At 59.2% G+C, this 17,384-nt stretch overlaps 1 protein-coding gene across 1 annotated transcript in view; it reads left to right on the top strand.

Moving 5' to 3' along the window:
* The first annotated feature begins 9,346 nt into the window (after nucleotides 1–9,346).
* Nucleotides 9,347–17,384, top strand: part of EFNA2 (ephrin A2) — a 52,629-nt gene continuing 44,591 nt past the window's right edge. Inside the window, exon 1 of the mRNA XM_069877863.1 lies at nucleotides 9,347–9,682. Within this exon, the coding sequence (XP_069733964.1) occupies nucleotides 9,561–9,682 (122 nt within the window). The 5' untranslated portion in view covers nucleotides 9,347–9,560. The remainder of the gene's footprint in view (nucleotides 9,683–17,384) is intronic.

Here is a 17,384-nt window from a genome sequence, read left to right as displayed (position 1 = left end):
AAACAGCCCTGGGACCCCTGGGGCTCCAGACCTTCCTGAGCCTTGTTGGCCTCCCCTGGACTCTCTCAGCCCACGGAGGGGAGCCTGGGGACGATGCTCTGATGATCCCGTCTGGGGACAACCAGAGTGTCCTGGCACAGGGAGGCAGGTTTGGGGCAGGAGGAGCCACATTTCCCATCCCACGCTTGGAGTCACCCGGGGGTCCCTGGGAGCCGTGCTCCCACCAGGGCCCATTCCAGCTCCCTGCTCTCCCTCCCCTCTCCCCTTTATTTCATTTATTTTTCCTCTGTGGTGAAACGACATAATGAAACCTGCCCCGCTTCCAGACGGGCTTTCATACGGCTCCGTGGCTCGGGCCGGGATGTTTCACCTCGGGAGCTGCCAATCCGTCTCTGTCAAGCTGTCAGCCCTGATGTGTTTGCGTGTTGGCTGGAGCCACGCTGCAATTCAAAGTGGATTAACTCTTTGGGCTGCCCTCCCCTCCTCCCCTTCCCATTCCACTTGGGTGGGTTCAGGCCAAACAGAAAACGCTTTTCCCTTGCGCTTTCCATATTCAAAAGCTCCTGAAGCGCAGTCGGACGCCCGCGGAGTGGCTCTGCGCGCTGGGATGGCAGCGAGGCCGGGGGGCTCAGGCCTGGTGTGGGTTCGGTGACAATGCTGGGAGAGGGTCGCACGCCCGCGATGAGCGACGGGGGCACCGCGGCGCGTCCGGGCACCGGCTGCCGATGGGGCATTTGTGGGAAGGGCTCGCAGGGACCGATGATCCTGGCCACCCACTCTCTGTCCCTGGCAGGGAAGGGGGTGAAGGGCTGCAGACCCCTAGGAAGCCTCTGGGTGTTTAGCCGAGACGCTGCTGCTCATTCCCAGCTGGCTGTGGGGCTGCAGAGGTGCAGGGATGGGGAGCTACGGGGGTGCAGGGATGGGGAGCTACGGGGGTGCAGAGGTGCAGGGATGGGGAGCTACGGGGGTGCAGAGGTGCAGGGATGGGGAGATACAGGTCTGCAGAGGTGCAGGGATGGGGAGCTGTGGGGGTGCAGGGGTGGGTAGCTACGGGGCTAGGGGCTGTGGGTCTGGGGGCTGCAGGTTTGGGAAGCAATGGGTCAATGGGCTGCCGAGCTGCGTGTCTGGCGATCTGTGGGGCTGGGGGTTGTGGAGCAATGGGGCTGGAGGTTATGGGTCTGGGGGCGCAGAGCTGTGGATTTAGGGTCAGGGGAGCTGTAGGTTTGAGGCCGGGGGTCTGCAGGGCTGGGGGTCCGGGGCACTTTGCTTGTTTCCCCCACCCAAAGCCCCGGGTCGGGGCGATCCGAGGCCACGGTGAGGGGCGCGGAGCGGCGTCCCGCGGAGGGGCACCGGCACTAGGGGGGGGTGTTGGATAAGCGATGCGGGATCCGCGCTGCTGCCGCCGAGCACCCGGCAGCCGCTTTGGGGGAAACCACCAGCTTTTGGAACGATGGGATGTGGGGGGCTCGGGGCGGGGGGAGCAGCGCGCATCCCCGGGCGCTGTGGGTCGGGATGCAGCTCCATCGCCTGGAGGAGGGTGGGATGGAGTGGGATGGGGAGGATTAGGTGGGACAGGATAGGAAGCAATGGGATGGGGCAGGTAGGATAAGAGGGGAGGGGACAGGACGTGATGTGATGGGTTGGGGTAAGATTAGGATGGGATAGGATGAGATGGAATGGGGAGGATGGGATGAGAGTGGGGAGCACCTGGCGAGGGGCCTCGGGGACCCACGATCACCCTGGGTGGTGTTGGCTCTGGCCACTGTCTCGCTGTGGCTGTTGGAGTGGGTCTAACCCTGATCAGAGGTTAGAAAATCATTGTTATAGCGAGAATATAATACTTGGGCTGCTATTCTCCACCCGGCACAATTACAGGCTGTGTGGAGAACGGGTTGCAGCAGCCCTGAAGAGAAGAACTTAGGGTGCTGGGGAAGGAGAAGGTCAACATAACCTGGCAAAGTGCACTCATAGCCCAGAAACCAACCGTGTCCTGGGCTGCATCCAGAGAACTGCGGGCAGCATGGCGAGGGAGGGAATTGTGCCTCTCTGCTCTGCTCTGCGGAGAGCCCACATGGAGCCCTGCGTCCAGTTCTGGAGTCCTGAGCACAGGGAGGACGTGGAGCTGTTGGAGCGAGTGCAGAGGAGGCCACGCTGGCCTGGGCTGGGGCGGCCAGGCTGGAGCTTGTGTCCCGTTGTGCAGGAGCCGCCGTCGGTGCCGGAGCTGGCGGTGGTATCGCCGTACGTGCCTGCGCGTGGTTCCTCGCCAACTTGGCGGTGGCAGAGCAGCAGCTGGGAGCTGCGGCTCTTCCCGAGGATGGACCGTATTGCTCGCTAACGGGGCGCAGTCATTACGCCTGCAGATATGATCCGCACAAGCTGTTCCTCGCTTCGCAGCTTGCCGCGGGGTCATCTGTCAGTCTGCGTGCTGTTTGCCTGCTGGAGGGGACGGCCGGCTGTCTGTCTGTCCCCTGACAAGCCCTTGGCAGGCGGTGGGACTACTTGTCTCTGGGGTCTGTGCTGGCGCTGGGGCTGCAGCGAGGAGGGAAAGGTTTGTTGCCTGTGTATACGTGGGGAGCTGGGGGCTTTTCACAAGGAGCTCCTGCATTCAGCCACTTTGGGTGTTTCCATGAGCTTGGATCAGCTCCTTTGGAAACTTAAACAAACCCCTGGGCTCCCAGAGGAGCAAGGGTTCAGCCTCCCCAGCCCCCCGGTCTTCACTTACAGCCCCGATTTTCTCCCCTCTGCCCAATCCAGGCTGAGGTTTGGCGGAATCCTAGAACACCCTGAGTTGGAAGGGACCCACAAGGGCCATCGAGTCCAACTCCTGTCCCTGCACAGGACAACCCCAACTGTCACCCCATGGTTTGTCCCAGAGGGAGCTGCCCCAGCCTGACCTGGGGGCTGAATTCGTGACCAAATCACCTGGCTGTGATGAAGAGCATTCTTTGTGCCAGGTAGCTTTGGCAGTCGAGGAAGTGACTGCGGGCTGGCGAGAGCACAGTCAGGGCTCTGGGGACTTCGAGAGCCCTGGGGAGGGCAGGCTAGCCTGATGGCAAAAATATCTGCTCCCCTGGTGCTGCAGGCAGGACGGTGGAGGGGATGGAGGGAGGGAGGGGATGGTGCCGGGAGCAGAGCTCCTGGGTCCAGCTCCTGCCCCAGGCACAGCCTCAGTTTCCCCTGCTGCAGCAGGGTGGGTTTTACTGAGCTGGTTTTTGAGGTGTCAGCTGCATTAGCATCCAAGCGACATCCTGCATCATTTCCCACCCCGCTATGTGAGGGGGCTGTGGTTTAATTAATGTTTGCAAATTGCTTTGAGGATGGCTGCTGCAAGAGGTGAGCGGATGCTCGAGGTGCCCGTGGCTCCGACAGCCGAGTGCTTGCAGCTCGTGGGGGGCTGTGGCACAAATTGCCACTGCGCTCACTCGTGCCAGCGCAGCTTGGACGCGGGATGGCTCAGCATCCGTTCAAAGGCTTTTTCTGCAGCTGGATTTTTGGGTCGAGTGTTTTAACAAGCATCGCATCAGGCAGCAAAACATGCCAGGTGCTGCTGAGGGAAAGATGTGCGTGCGACCAGGATGGCCCTGGGCAAAGCGTGTCTGTGCGGGAGAGGTTTGGATGTTTCCCTCCTCCGGGTTTCCACCTGAGCTGCGGTCCGGGGCTGTCTCACCCTTCCCGGAGGGGAGATGGTGCCTGTGGTCCCTGGGGATCCACGCAGGAACTCCGGGCTGAGGGGCGTAGCCGGCTTCAGGGTTATAATTGCAGCATTTGCACCATGGCATCTGCTTACTTGGAGGGATTTCCTAAATAAAGCGGGGGCTCAGGGAGCCTGGGGGGCTCCAGGGGCCTCTCCCAGCTGATGAAACTGGGTGCTGAAGCTGTGCCTTGGTCCAGCTGGATGGGCTTAAAGGTCCCTTCCAACCCAAACCATTCCATGAAGCCCTGATTCTACAAGCTGACAGTGGCCGCTAATGAGCTGGCAGTAACGCACTCGTGGCTGTTCATCGCTTTGGGGTTTCTGCCATTTGGGTCCATCAATGGATTTTTCTCTTCCAGCCTGTGCCCTCCCTCACCCTGCAGTGGCTGCCCAGGACCAGCTGTCAATTGCCCCTCCCGTTCTGGGACCCTCACTCCAGAAGGACATTGAGGGGCTGGAGCGTGTCCAGAGAAGGGAACGGAGCTGGGAAGGGTCTGGAGAACAAGAGTCATGAGAGGTGGCTGAGGGACCTGGGGTTGTTCAACCTGGAGAAGAGGAGACTGAGGGGAGACCTCGACGCTCTCTGCAGCTCCTGGGAAGGAGGTTGGAGCCAGGCGAGTGCTGGGCTCTTCTCTCAAGGAACAAGGGATGGGATTGAGAGGAAACTGTCTCAAGTTATGGCAGGGCAGGTTCAGATTGGACATCAGGAAAAATCTCTTCACGGCAAGGGTTCTCAAGCCCTGGCAGAGGCTCCCGGGGAGGTGGTGGTGTCCCCATCCCTGGATGGACAGACGAGGTGCTCAGGGATGGATTAGTAGCGAAGAGGTACTGTTTGACTTGATTATCTCAAAAGTCTTTTTCAGCCAACCGAAGTGATTCTATGATTCTCACGTGACTTTATTTCAACAGCAAACTCCCCCTTGCCGCCCCCTCCCCACTTTGGGGGTGGGTGCTGGTGGATCCTGTGGCTGCTGTTGCCGTTCCGCATCGCAGACCCTGGGATCCCCTCGCTGGGATCCTTCTTCTCTGTGAGAGTTGGTGTTCAGGCTCAGAAAGCTCAGAGGGACCCTCCTGGGCCCCTTTTTTATCCTGTTGCAGCTAAATTATAACCAGGCTTTGGAAGGAGGCGTTAAGCTTCCCTCCACACCGGCTCTTCCCAGCGGTTCTGCTGCGATTCTTCTCCTTTTTAAGTGGGAAGGGGTTTTCTTTTCTTTCAGTAGCAAATGTTTTCCATAATTTCTAGGCTGATACAATTAAAGTTAACGAAGATGGGTGTAAATTATCCCCCCCTGCAACCAGCCTCGCCCCCGCCCAGAGTAGCTAAAGGCTGGAAATGTGAGGTTTTGCAATAATTAAGGCAAATAGTTGTTTTTGTTTGGGAAGAAAAACAGCCCGGTGCTGTTAGAAAGGAGGCAGAAAAACCATAGAAAATGTTTTCCTTCCAACTAACTGAGAAATGGGGAAGAAAAAGTCATTACATGCAAAGCTGGTGCTGGGATCCGCGCTGGGCAGGGATGTGTGGGAACAAAACTGGGACCGGGCTGGGAAACAAACACCCGCCTGGGAGCTGGATGGCAGGGATTAACCAGGCTGTTTCCTCACATTCTCCCTGTTTTCCAGTGAATTTGATCTGTGACCTCCCACAGCTCTGCTGGAGCATGAGCTGGGATGCTCTGGGCTGGGCAGGGATGCACTGGGCTGAGCTGGGTTTACTGCCTGAGCATGAACCAGCAGCTTCCCACACATCGCCTGCATGGGCAGAGAAAAGCAGGGGAAGCAGCAGGACTCGCTCGGCACGCGCTGTGGCCTCTCCGCGTAGCCGTGCTCTCCTGAAGAGCTGGAGATGCCCTGGCCTGGTGGAGAACCAGCACCCCGAACCGTGTCCAGCCCAAATCAATACCCACCACTGAGGGCAGCGTGGTGGTCGTTTTATTGTTTTCATTTCTTGATCCATGAAATAACTATGGGATTTGTTAGTCTCGAGGGATATAGTGAGGCTTGATTAGTTTAGTATTTATTACTTCAAGGTATTCCTTTCCACAAGGGCCCGATCATGACCCGAAGCCCTTCGGAGACCAGCAGAAATGCTGTTCTCCACATCGTTCCCTGGAGCAGGGACCTGGAAAACATCTCATGTGCTTGGCAGCTTATCAGCATCCTCCAGCTCTATCAGTTGGTCTGATAAAAGGCGCTGCCTCTCCCGGCAAGCCTTGCCGGAGGTGTTTCAGGCAGGGCTGGAGCAGAGCCGGCTATCGAATACCAGCTGGTTTAGCTGCTCATGACTTTCCTGCTCGGGCTGAATTTCTGCACCAAAGCACCTTTTCAGCCCAATTGGTTTAGTGATTTCCCAGAAAAAAAAAGCTTGGGAAAAGGACATTTGAAAGAAAAAATGTGTTAAAATATTGTGGTGAGCTTTTACCTGCAAATCCTGAGTGCCCGGTGCTGGGAGAAGGGGCACCGAGGGGTGTGGAGAGGTGGCAGCTCCCTCTTGGCTGGCGTTTTGTGTCCCAGATGGGGACCCAAACCCCACGAGGGTGAAGGAGTTGGGGGGCAGTGGGGGTTCCACGGGCTTTCTGCCCCTCCAGGTCTCACCCAGAGCTGGTGATGCCAGAGCCCCCGGAGTCGCTGCTGCTGGTGCTCCAGCAGTTTGGCATCTAAATAATGGAATCATGGAATAGTTTGAGTTGGAAGGGACCCCAAAGCCCACCCAGTGCCACCCCTGCCATGGGCAGGGACCCCTCCCGCTGGATCAGGGGCTCCAAGCCCCATCCAACCTGGCCTTAAACACCTCCAGGGATGGGGCAGCCACCCCTGCTCTGGGAAGTTTGCCTTTGGATTTTGAGGGCAGGTGAAGCCTCTGAAGTGGTTCTGCCCCAGCACAAACCAAAACGCAGTCACAATGTGCATGACCCCATTGTGGCTGGACTGGATCAGGGTCCACCCACTCGATCCACCTCTTCCAGCTCCATCCACTCCAAAAAAGCTTCTTCCAGCGCCCATGAGAAAGTTTTTCCATCATCATCAGGGGATCTCCTGGTGTTCCAGCATCAAAGAGTTTCAAATCCCAAAATATCGCTGCTGTGGGTGGTGTTTGCTTTGGCCTTTACGGAGCTGCCGGTGCCCCTGGAGCTGTTTGGAGAGGTCCTGCCAGGGCTCCCTTCGCCTTCCCCCGTGCCGGGGAGGGCCCAGCACTGGCCTGGAAAGGCTTTTAGTGGCTTGGCTTGATAAATGAAAACAAATAAACTTGATAGACAAGTGGATGGCTTTATGATAGCTTCCCGGTGACAGGGAGAAAGATTGGTTGTCGGTGGCTTGATAGAGAAATATCTTGATGGGAGTCGGATAAAGAGACGGATAACCTTGATGGCTGAGGATGAGGAGCCGGCTGCGAGCGAGGATGCTCCAACAGTGTTATTCCAAAATCATTCTGCCTTTTTTTGTTTTAATTCTTGGGTTTGTTTTTTTTTCTTTTTTTTTTAGGGGGGTGGATGCAGAGCCCCACCGCGCGCTGAGTTTTTCCAAATAGATTTGCTAAATAAATAATGACAGCGCTCCATCTTTTATTTATATCCCACCTCTCTCCAACGCCGCGCTGGAGGTGTTTGACAGGGGACCTCTTTCTCCCTTTTCAAGCTAACAAACTCCAAGCGCATTAGATTAGGCAGATTTACACGGATATTTAGATGCTGGAGCATAAAGACAGGCGGCGAGCGGGATTTGCGGCAGTGCCTTGGCTGCTCGCTCCTGTTGATTTTAATGGGCACCTCGGTGCCGTTTGGGAATCCGACTGGATGAGCCGTCGCATCTTGGAGGCACCTCAGGAGCTCCAGGGAGCTCAGGGGAGCTCAGGGGGTGCTTTGGTGGCTTGAACCCCCGCGAGGGACTTGCCAAGGATGTGAGTCGCCTGCGTCCGCTCATCTTGCTGCGGCAACAGCAAATCCAAACAGGAAGTTTTCTGAGCTTGGGGTTCCTGGTGTGGAGCAGGTGCTGCCCCGGTGAGCCCCATCGTCCCGAGGGGACCGAGAGAGGGGTCCTTGCTCCGGGACGTGGCTCCTCGTGGCCTCGCACACCTACAACCCCAAATCACAGAATCATAGAATCACCAGGTTGGAAAAGACCCACTGGATCATCGAGTCCAACCATTCCCATCAATCACTAACCCATGTCCCTCAGCACCTCGTCCACCCGGCCCTTAAACCCCTCCAGGGAAGGGGACTCAACCCCCTCCCTGGGCAGCCTCTGCCAGGGCCTGATCACCCTTTCAGTGAAAAATTCTGTGGCGAGGACTCACGGCTCTATGCCGTGTCATTCCCCGAGCTCCACAAAGGAAATCGAGCTGTTAATGCTAATTATTATTTAATTTCAGCCCTGGATTGGAGGGGACAAAAAAAAAAGGGGGCGGGGGGGGGAAGGCTCCAGGTCTCCCTCCTTTCTCTGAGGAGCCCTGGGGTGAGGGTCTGTCTGTCTGTCTGTGCATGCTCCTTCCCTGCCTTGCAGGGTGGATCCTCAGCCCCTCTGGGGTGGGGGGTAACCCCAAACCACCCCTGCCCTGAGCCCCCAGAAGCCTGTTCCGAGTGTGCCCCCCCGGCCCCCCCAAAAGCAGCCCCAGCCCCCCCTTTCCCTCTCCCCATCCCCGCTGTGGCCCCCCTTTCCCTTCCCCCCATTCCCTCTGTGTCCCCCCCTTTTCCTTCCCCCCATCCCCACTGTGGCCCCCCTTTTCCTTCCCCCCATCCCCGCTGTGTTCCCCCTTTCCCTTCCCCCCAAATTCCCTCTGTGTCCCCCCTTTTCCTTCACCCCCATTCCCTCTGTGTCCCCCTTTTCCTTCCCCCCCATCCCCGCTGTGTCCCCCCTTTTCCTTCCCCCCATCCCCGCTGTGTCCCCCCTTTTCCTTCCCCCCATCCCCGCTGCGCCCCCCCTTTTCTTCCCCCCCATCCCCGCTGCGCCCCCCCTTTTCTTCCCCCCCATCCCCGCTGTGCCCCCCCTTTCCCTTCCCCCCCATCCCCGCTGTGTCCCCCCTTTTCCCTCCCCCCCATCCCCGCTGTGTCCCCCCTTTTCCTTCCCCCCCATTCCCTCTGTGTCCCCCCCTTTTCCTTCCCCCCATCCCCGCTGTCCCCCCCCTTTTCCTTCCCCCCCATCCCCGCTGTGTCCCCCCCTTTCCCTTCCCCCCCACCTCCCTCCATCCCTTTCCCGCCCCGGGGCGGTGCCGGCGCGCGCTCACGGAGGGCGCGCGGGGGGGTGGGGGTGGGTCCCCGCCCTGAGCGCGAGGCCGCCGCTGGCGGGGGGCGGGGCGGCTCCGGGAGGGGGGCGGAGCCTCGTGGCGGGGCGGGGCCTTGGGGGGCGGGGCCTCGGGGCGGGGCGGGGGCGCGCGGGGCGGGGGGCGGCGCGGGGCCGGTCGGGCGGCGGGCGCAGCATGGCGCGGCGGCACTGAGCCCGGCGGCGGCCTCCCCGGCCCGGCCTTTGTCTCTCCGGTGTCCCCGGAGCCCCCGCGCGCGCGGGGAGCGGGGGTCGGGGGGGGGCGGCTTGGGGGGTCGAGCCCCCGCCCCGTGCCTCGCCCTCGCCCCGCGCCTCGCCCCGCGCCTCGCCCGCCGGGGCTCGGTACCGGGCGGCGGCGGCGGCGGCGGGAGGAACTTAGCCGAAGTTCGGCGAGGAAGCGGAAGGTTCCCGGTGCCCCGGCGGCGGCGGCGGGGGAGCACCGGGATGCGGCCGCCCCGGTGCCGCCGAGCCGCGCCCGTTCCCGACCTGCCCCGTTAGCGGCGCCCCCGGGGCTGCGGGCGATGCTGAGAGCCGCCCGCCGCCGGCCGCTCGGCTCCTCCGGCCCCGCCGCCCCCTGAAGCGGCCGGAGCCGCCGCCGCCGCTGGCCGGGACGATGCCGCGCTGGGGGGCGGCCGCGCTGCTCGCCGCGCTCGTCGGGGTCTGCGTCTGGACCGACGAGACCGGGAAAGTTATCTCGGACCGGTACGCCGTCTACTGGAACCGGAGCAACCCCAGGTGAGGCCGGGGGGGAGCAGGGGGGGGCGGCCCCGGGCTGCGGCGGCGCCCGAGCTCGGGTCTCCCTGTTCCACCCCCTGCGGGGACCCGGGGACCGTCCCTCCCGCCGCTCCGGTGAAGGCGCCGGGGGGAAGCTCGGCTGTCCGGGTGCCCCCGGGGTCCCCCGTGCACCGGGATCCTCCCTCCTGGTCGCTCCGGTGAAGCAGCCCCGGGGGTGCCCGGCGCGGCCCCCTCCAGCCGGGGGGGGGGCGGGACCCCCGCCCCGGGACCGTCTCCGCTGGGACTGGGGGTTGGGGGGGTCGCGTTCCACCGGCGGGGGCTGCGGGTCCCCAACTTCGGGAAGTTCCAGTTCCTCCTCCCTGGGGTCCCGGGGCCCCGCCCGCCCCTCTCCCGGGGGCGAAGCTGGGTGAAAAAACCCGAAATACGGCAAAATTCGGCTGGAGGGGGGCGGGGGTTGGAAATAAAGAGGGGGGGGGGGTCACACGGGCCGGCTGGGGGGTCCGGGGTGCCTGGGGGGCTGGGGAGGGTCCGGGGCTGCTGATCGGGGTCCGTCCCCGGCAGCTCGGGGCAGCCCAGCCCTATTGCTTCCCAGTTTCTTTTCCTCTTGGAAAAGGCGTCGCCACACACTGTTTTGGTTTCCCCGCTCTGTCTTCGCATTCAGATCTTTTTTTATTCCACTCCCACCCTCCAAGCATCCATTTTCCCCGGCAGGAGTTTTGTTTCGGTTGTATTCCTTTTGTCCAGAATTTTGAGGAACCCAAAAAAACTGTTGGAGAGTTGGAAGCGAGGATGGATTCTGCTCGTGGCTCAGGTGGCAGCGACCCCCGGGGCTCCCCGCTCCCGTCCTCCGCTCGGATACAGACCCCAGGGTTACAAACGGGCCCATTTGTGAGGATTCTTGTAAAAGACAAGAAAATAAAACCTGACTTCCATCAAATCCTCCTTTTCCCCCAGTTAATCCCAGTTAAGCTGGCCTCGGCGCTGTCCCCGCTGAGCCGTCGCTGGGGTGCGGGTGATGCTCGAGTCGCTCTGCGGCGGGTTCTGCTGCCTGTGGACTTGGGCTGCTGAGGTCTCCGGGTGTCCGTCTGTCCCCCCAGGACATGGGTGGCATCGTGGCCCTCGTCCCCGCGGCGCGGCCGGGATTGCGGCTGCGGCCGAGCAGGCAGGAGCTGGAGATGCCATCACCAGCTCCTCTGGCATCCCCCATCTAGGAGGCTTTTCCAGGGCAGGGGACCTTGGTGGCATCTTCTCCTGTCCTGGTGACACCATTGCAGTTGATCAAAGTTCCCGGCTACGTTTCGGTGTGTGCCCGCAGGCGCCCGGAGCTGGTGGGATGCCGAGATCCATCATGAGCATCGGCATCCAACCGGCCACCGCGTGTCCCCTTGGGGGACCAACCAGGTGCCGTCGCCCCCCGCCCCATGTGCCCCAAATCGGGGCGACATTGTCCCTTTGTGCGTTCGGTGCCTTCGCCGTGGGCTGCCTGCGGTCCATATGGATTTTATTATCTCCTTCACATTTTTGTAGGGGATTGTAAGAGGCAGGGAATTTTTTTTGTTGCCCGTTGCAAAGTTTTTGGTTACAGTTCCTGGTCCTCCCGAGCTCCCACACTTTGGGCTCTGCTCTTTTGTTCTCCCAAATGCCAAACATGTGTGAGGAGCTCCCCCCTCCCCAGTCAAACTCCAGCATCCCGGATGCCGGAGACGAGGGCGGCATCGCCGAGCGGCCAGGGCCGCGGCCGAGATTTAGCACCCAAGGGTTCTACGGTGATGCCGTAGCCAAAGAGGTGTTGGGTGCCCCTGGTCCTTGGGCGACCGGCATCCCGGGACCTGGCATCAGAGGTGGCTTCGTCTCAGCCTCGCAAGCCGCCTGCGTCCCCGTTGGCAGAGAAGGCGGCGAGGAATTCATCCTCCCAAATTGGTGGTGGTTTAGTGTTTGATATAGAAATCTATTAAATCTGAGATGGGTAGGGGAAGTATTTTCAAGGGGGTGAAACAAAATAGGGCAAAGGAAGTGGGGAGGGATGGGAGGGAAGAGCAGACAATGGCTGGTGGGCTGGAGCCGGCACGTCCGCAGCGCCGGGCGCCGGGATGTGACCCAAATTTCCCCAACGTTGGGAGCGCCCCGTGTCGCAATCGCCCGATGCACTGCGTGCTCCCTGCCTGCGTGCTCAGGGCTTGGAATTCAAGGCAATTTATTAGACCTTGCAAATGGAGAAATTGCCATTGAGTTTGCTGCTTATTTTCCTTTTTGAACCCAGCGGTGGCTTTATTTTGTCTGTCTCTGGAGTTCCTAGAAGATTCTCATCCTTAAAAATGAAGAAGAACATATAGATTGTTTTTTTGGTCCCTTGTTTTCCTTCTTTTTTTTTTTTTTTACTTCCCCTACCATCTCATTTAATATGGGGAAAATCAAAAGGGATCAAAAGAAAATAATAATTAAAAAAATAGGTTAAAAAGGCCGGTTTTTGTTTGAACCCACAATAAATATTTTTCTTCGGGTTTATGTTCCAATCTCTATTTTATAAAAGCCGGCAATAAATCTCCCGGTCAGTGTGATTTACCCAGATTAGAATAATTCTATATTTCGTAATTGGGTCTAAATTAAAAAGAAGTGGTTCGGCGAGGGGCTGCGGTTTGCCTGCTCCGTGCAGCTCTCAAGCTGTGGATTTAAAGAGTTATTTATTTGCTTTTTTAAATGATTTGATAAGGATGTGTTTGAGAAGGGCTGCGCTGGGTGCAACTCCTGGGTTATCTGGGAAGCAGCCGGAGGAGGAAGAAGGGATCTTCATATAATGCTGTGCTGTTTCGATCCCCACGGATAACCGTGGATTTTTGCTCTCTCGCCCGTGCCGACGCACCAGTGTGGTTTTATCTCCCCGGGTGTGGGGTGAGCTGGCTGCGTCCTGGCAGGAGCGGGGCCAGGGCTGGTGCTGGGTGGCCGGGGCGATGCGGCTGGACCGCGAGGCTTTAGCCGTGACCGGCGTCCCTGGCAAGAGTCCGGCTTTGTGCGTGGGGTCCGGCATCGCGGGCTGGGTCCTGGCGCTGTGGGCAGGGGTCTGGCCCCGCAGGGCTCTCCGTGGGGTCTGTGTGGTCACTCTGTGTTTTCCATCCCACACAGCCAGCGGTGTGGGAGCCGCTCGTCCGTAGGGTTCTCGGGTGGATTTGCAGCCATGGGACCCAACGAGAGGCGCAGCCACCAGTGGGAGAGCGTCGCAGGTTGGGGTCTCCACTCTGGTCCCTTGTCTGCATGATCCTAGGATTTAGGATAAACATCTCAGGTGCTCTACTGTGCATGATGGGGTGAAAAATCAGGGATTTGGGCAACCTCCACGCTACAGAGGAAAGCTCTGCGGGAGGGAGCGCCCTGGCCTCGGAGCATCCCTGATCCTGGGACCTTGCGGCCGCGACTGCGACCCTCTCGGAGGCCGAGGAAGGCCAGAGGATTTCAGGGTTGGTTTTGTTCCCCACTCTTCCTCTGGCTCTGTAATGGGCAGGTTGTAGTAATTCCACAATGACAGTTTTCCCGCAGCCAGACGCAATTCCCGTGTACGCTGCCGTGTGTTTCTGCATCTACCGAGAGGGAGCAAAGTATCTGCTGTTTTCCTCTCCCCACGTACAGTACGGGTACAAATGCTCTAACTGGTCTGGATTTTACCCATGGCCTATATTTAACTGTGCAATCGTTTCTCTGCCTCGGAAGGTTTGTTTTCTGATTCTTTTTTTTCCTTTTTTTTGATTTTCTGAGCACAGCTGGGGTCTCCGTTCTGCTCCTCTGCACTCCCCAATCCCAGGATCGGGAAGCTGGAGAAATGTTTTCTAGCAGAGGGATTTACCGTGGCTGCCGATAAATGATGCTGGGGGACAGCAGGGACGGCAGAGCAAGGACTTTTTGGGGGTCCCTTTGTGCTCCCCATCGTTCAGGAGCGGGTGAGGGTCTGTGCTGCAGGGATGGTGAAGCTGGGGTGAAATGAGGGAGGGGTGTCTGGATTTCCCTGTTTTCTCCCGTGTTTCTCCAGCCGCAGCCTGGCTTTGTCCAGGAGCTCGGCGTGCGACGGCCGGAGCGGGGCCGGGGCATTGCCCCGTTACTTGCCCCGTTACTTGCCTGAGACTGAGCGAACTTGCCCGCCTGTGGGTCACGAGGATGGTGCCAGGACGGTCGCACGTGTGCCTGCTGCCCTTCGAAGGAGGGAAGACAACAGGCGTTTGGGTTTTCCAGAGGAATTTGGTGCTGGAGAGGCATGGCCAAGCAGGAGGGCTCGGCTCGGGGTGCTGGATGTGCCCACCCGGCCTCCGTGCTGGGACAGGTTGGTGCCGGCGTTGCCCTGGGATGGTTCCCAAATCTCCGTGTTTGGGACTGCTGGGCTGGGACCTTTGAGATTGGCTCCCAACGCTGTGTTCCCCGTTCCTATAAGCATCGCAGTAGGGTCTGCACCAGCCTCTGCAAGAAACCCACCTCGTTCCCTCTCGGAGTGATTTTAACCTGGATTTTGACTCGGGTGGTTCCCTCATCACCGGCTGGTTGGGTTCCCACACCGCACTCGGGGTGCCAGCATGTTTGGGACGCCGGCACTCGGCCACATCCTGCATCCCACGCAATTACTGCTCTTTTAGTTTTCATCTGTTTGGTTTTCCCTTTGTGCCGAGATCATTTGCAGCCCTTCCCACCCCTCTTTTCCAGCCCGTTAAGCCGTGTTAGCTATTCTTCACCAGCCCAGGGCTGCGGTGAGCGCGGTTAATGGAGAGCAGCTACAAACAGGGCCAGCGTCTCTGACAAGATTTTCTCTCTCTGCCTGTCCCTTTCGAGGGACCGCAATTACATTCCCTGCTGGTCGCACATTTGGTATCCAAATGCCGGCCATGAGCCGCATCCTAATGCGATGCCGGGCTGGGGGTGCGTGGTGCTGCCGGCGGGTCAGCGTTCCCCAGCGCCCGTCCCAGCGCGGCAGCACGGAGGGTGGGGAATGGGAATGGTGTGGAGGGAGAGAACGATGGCCTCATTACCCCTGGAAAGCTTGAAAAGTATTCTTTCATATGTATACAAAATATACATATAGAATATATATAATATTTGTATCTCTACGCACCTATATTCACTTTACACACACACAATGGCGATGCCCAAACACCCCGACGCCCACCCAGCCGCCTCGGCACGTTGGTAGAGGCGCCCGCTGTATCCACCCGTACGTTATATCCATGTGTAATATCTCCCCATGGGCTGAGATATAAACAGGTTGAGTTTTCCATGTCTATAAACACAAATAGCTGTATCCAGGTCTGATCTCGCCCAGATGTCCGTCTGTCTCGCCGCGGTCGCACGTCTGGCCCACGTGGCTGGGGCTCTGCGTGTCCGTACCCGCAGACGTTTGACAAGGTTCATCTCGTGGGTTGGCTGTAAAATTGCAGCAATTGTGCTTTAAATAGCAACTCGTTCCTGATGGGGAAAATTCCGGTTCTTTTGTGTAAGATATTAATCATGATTTTCGAGGCTTCATTTTTATCCTCACTGTTTTTCCCTGCTCGGGGCAGAGATCTTGCCCTGCTCCACTGGGTTTGATGGAGTTTACAGAAGGCAAAAGCGTTGTCACCTTCAGCCCCCCAGAGGAGCTGGAATTTTTTTGTACCGTGACCCATCTGAGCCTGATGTCCTCTGTCCCAAAGTCCAGCCATTTTCCTGCACACGGAATGCCGATATTAAACCAAAACCAACCGTGGTTTTGCCTCCCTAAGTGTAGGGGTGAGCGGTGCTGCCAGCAGCTCCGATGCCGCAATCCAAGCCGTGGATGGGTCCCAAGCCCAAGAAGTGGCCACGGCCACTTTTGGTCTTTGCCAAATGGATTCAGGAGGTGTCTGTGAAGCCAGAGACACCAAAACCAGGGTTTGTGTTTCACTGGTGTGTGGGAGGTGTTTGTGGGTCCAAACTCTTTGCCCGCAGCCCAGTGAACCCCATTGATCGCCGTCCCCACTGCGCTGCCTGGATGGGATTTTGGGTACCAGCACCCATGGGGTCACTTGAGCTTGTCCAGCCTCTCCGATGCTCTGGGGCTGTTTCACCCCACCAGGAAAGCTGGGAAGGGGTGACTCTGTGCCAGGAGGGCAGCTGGGATGGGGCCATTTGGCTAACGCCGGACAGGGTGCTGGGACCCTGCACAGCCCCAGCTTGTTCCTGGGCGGTCAGAGTGTTGTTATTTATTTATTTCTCCTCCCTCCTCTCCCCGTTTGCTTGTTGATGCTGCTGTGGCTGGGCTGCTAAATAGCTTCCCATTGTTCGAGAGCTAATTACCTCTTAATGAGGCTCCTTACTCACAGCCAAGAGAGAGGGGAGGCTGTGGGGTGGGCTGCTCTTCTGGGGGATGATGCCAGGTTGCTGGGGATGGAGCAGGCACTGGGGTCACTGGATCCTCCCGGAGCAGCCGTGGGGTTTGGCTCTGTGGCACCAGTGATGGGAAAGTGGGGCTTCCTTGGCTGGCGGCGGTGGGAGCTGCCGACTGCGGCTTCATCCCAAAGGGCGGCTGTGGATTGGCTGTGCCAAGAGTCCCGTATTGAGCCCCAAACGTGGTAACCGCTGGGGAGAAATGAGCACCCAGGGCGGCTTCCACGCTGCTGCCGCTCAGGGTCCAAGCATCCCTGCTGGTGTGAGGCCTCTCCACCAGCCCTGTATCCAGGGAGATGCCTGACCTCTAGGTCATTCCTTTTGGCAGTAAGGGCTTAAACCAGGGTTCCTCTAAGTTTATCCCTTGTGTGTGTGTGTCCTTGGTGGGACAAATCCTGCTCTGCTTTGCCTGTCTCCTCCTGACCTCATCTTGTCCCTCAGTGAGTGGCTGGCGTGAGCCCTCGCTCCCGAGGGAGTTCAGGAGCGTTGGTTGGAAGGAGCTGGAGTGCGGATAGAGAGGTGAGGAGCAGGGGTTTGGTCTCCACTTGCTGGATCCTGGAATCACGCGCGTCCCTCAGGCCGGAGCGGCACTGTGGGCACGAGGCTGCAGTGGCTCCTGCAGCTCCTCCCTGCGCCGGATGGCGATGCCGCAGACGTGATGGTGGGGGGAAAAAAGGATCTTCTCCAAAGGGGTTGGGAAAGCACCCGCCTCCACCCTCACCAGCCACCCCTCTCCGATTGAAGCTGAGCTTTGTCCCCTGTGCCAGAGTGGGGGTGGATGGGAGGATCTTGAACTTCAGAGGGGGACGGGGCTGTCAAAGCAACAACAGTGGGGAAAAATAAAACAAAGGAGGAAAATTTACTCACTAGAATAATAACGAAGGTGGGGAATGACTTCCCCTTTCCTTGTGCCCTTCAGGGAGTGAGGGGTCTGACCCCAGCAGTGCCTGCAGCCCCCCAGGAGGGGAGCCCCTTGGAGCTGATGGAAGGGCAAAGGCACACGAGATGCTGGGCTCAAGCCCCAGCTTGGGCTTGTGAGAGCTTTGGAATCGTCCCCCCTGTCCTGCCCAGCCCGCGATCCGGCTCTCGCTTTGTGGGGTGACTGGGAGGCCAGTGGCTCTTTCCCACAGAACATCTTGGTGGGGACCAGCCTGGGCAGCTGGTGCTGGAATTGGGGGTCCGAGGGCAGAGGGATCTGGGGTTTGGCTGGGGCTCCGCAGGCTCCTGGCTGCCTGGCTTGCCCGTGGCTCGTTCGGCTTGCCTGTGGCTGCCCTGCCCATGGCTCGCCGCCCCAGTGATGCTGGTGGCAGGGACCATGTTGCTTTGC

This window comes from Phaenicophaeus curvirostris, chromosome 28 (assembly GCF_032191515.1).
Source record: "Phaenicophaeus curvirostris isolate KB17595 chromosome 28, BPBGC_Pcur_1.0, whole genome shotgun sequence".
NCBI lineage: Eukaryota > Metazoa > Chordata > Aves > Cuculiformes > Cuculidae > Phaenicophaeus > Phaenicophaeus curvirostris.
The sequence above is the reverse complement of the archived record's forward strand: the minus strand, read 5'-3'. Positions and strand labels throughout refer to the sequence as shown.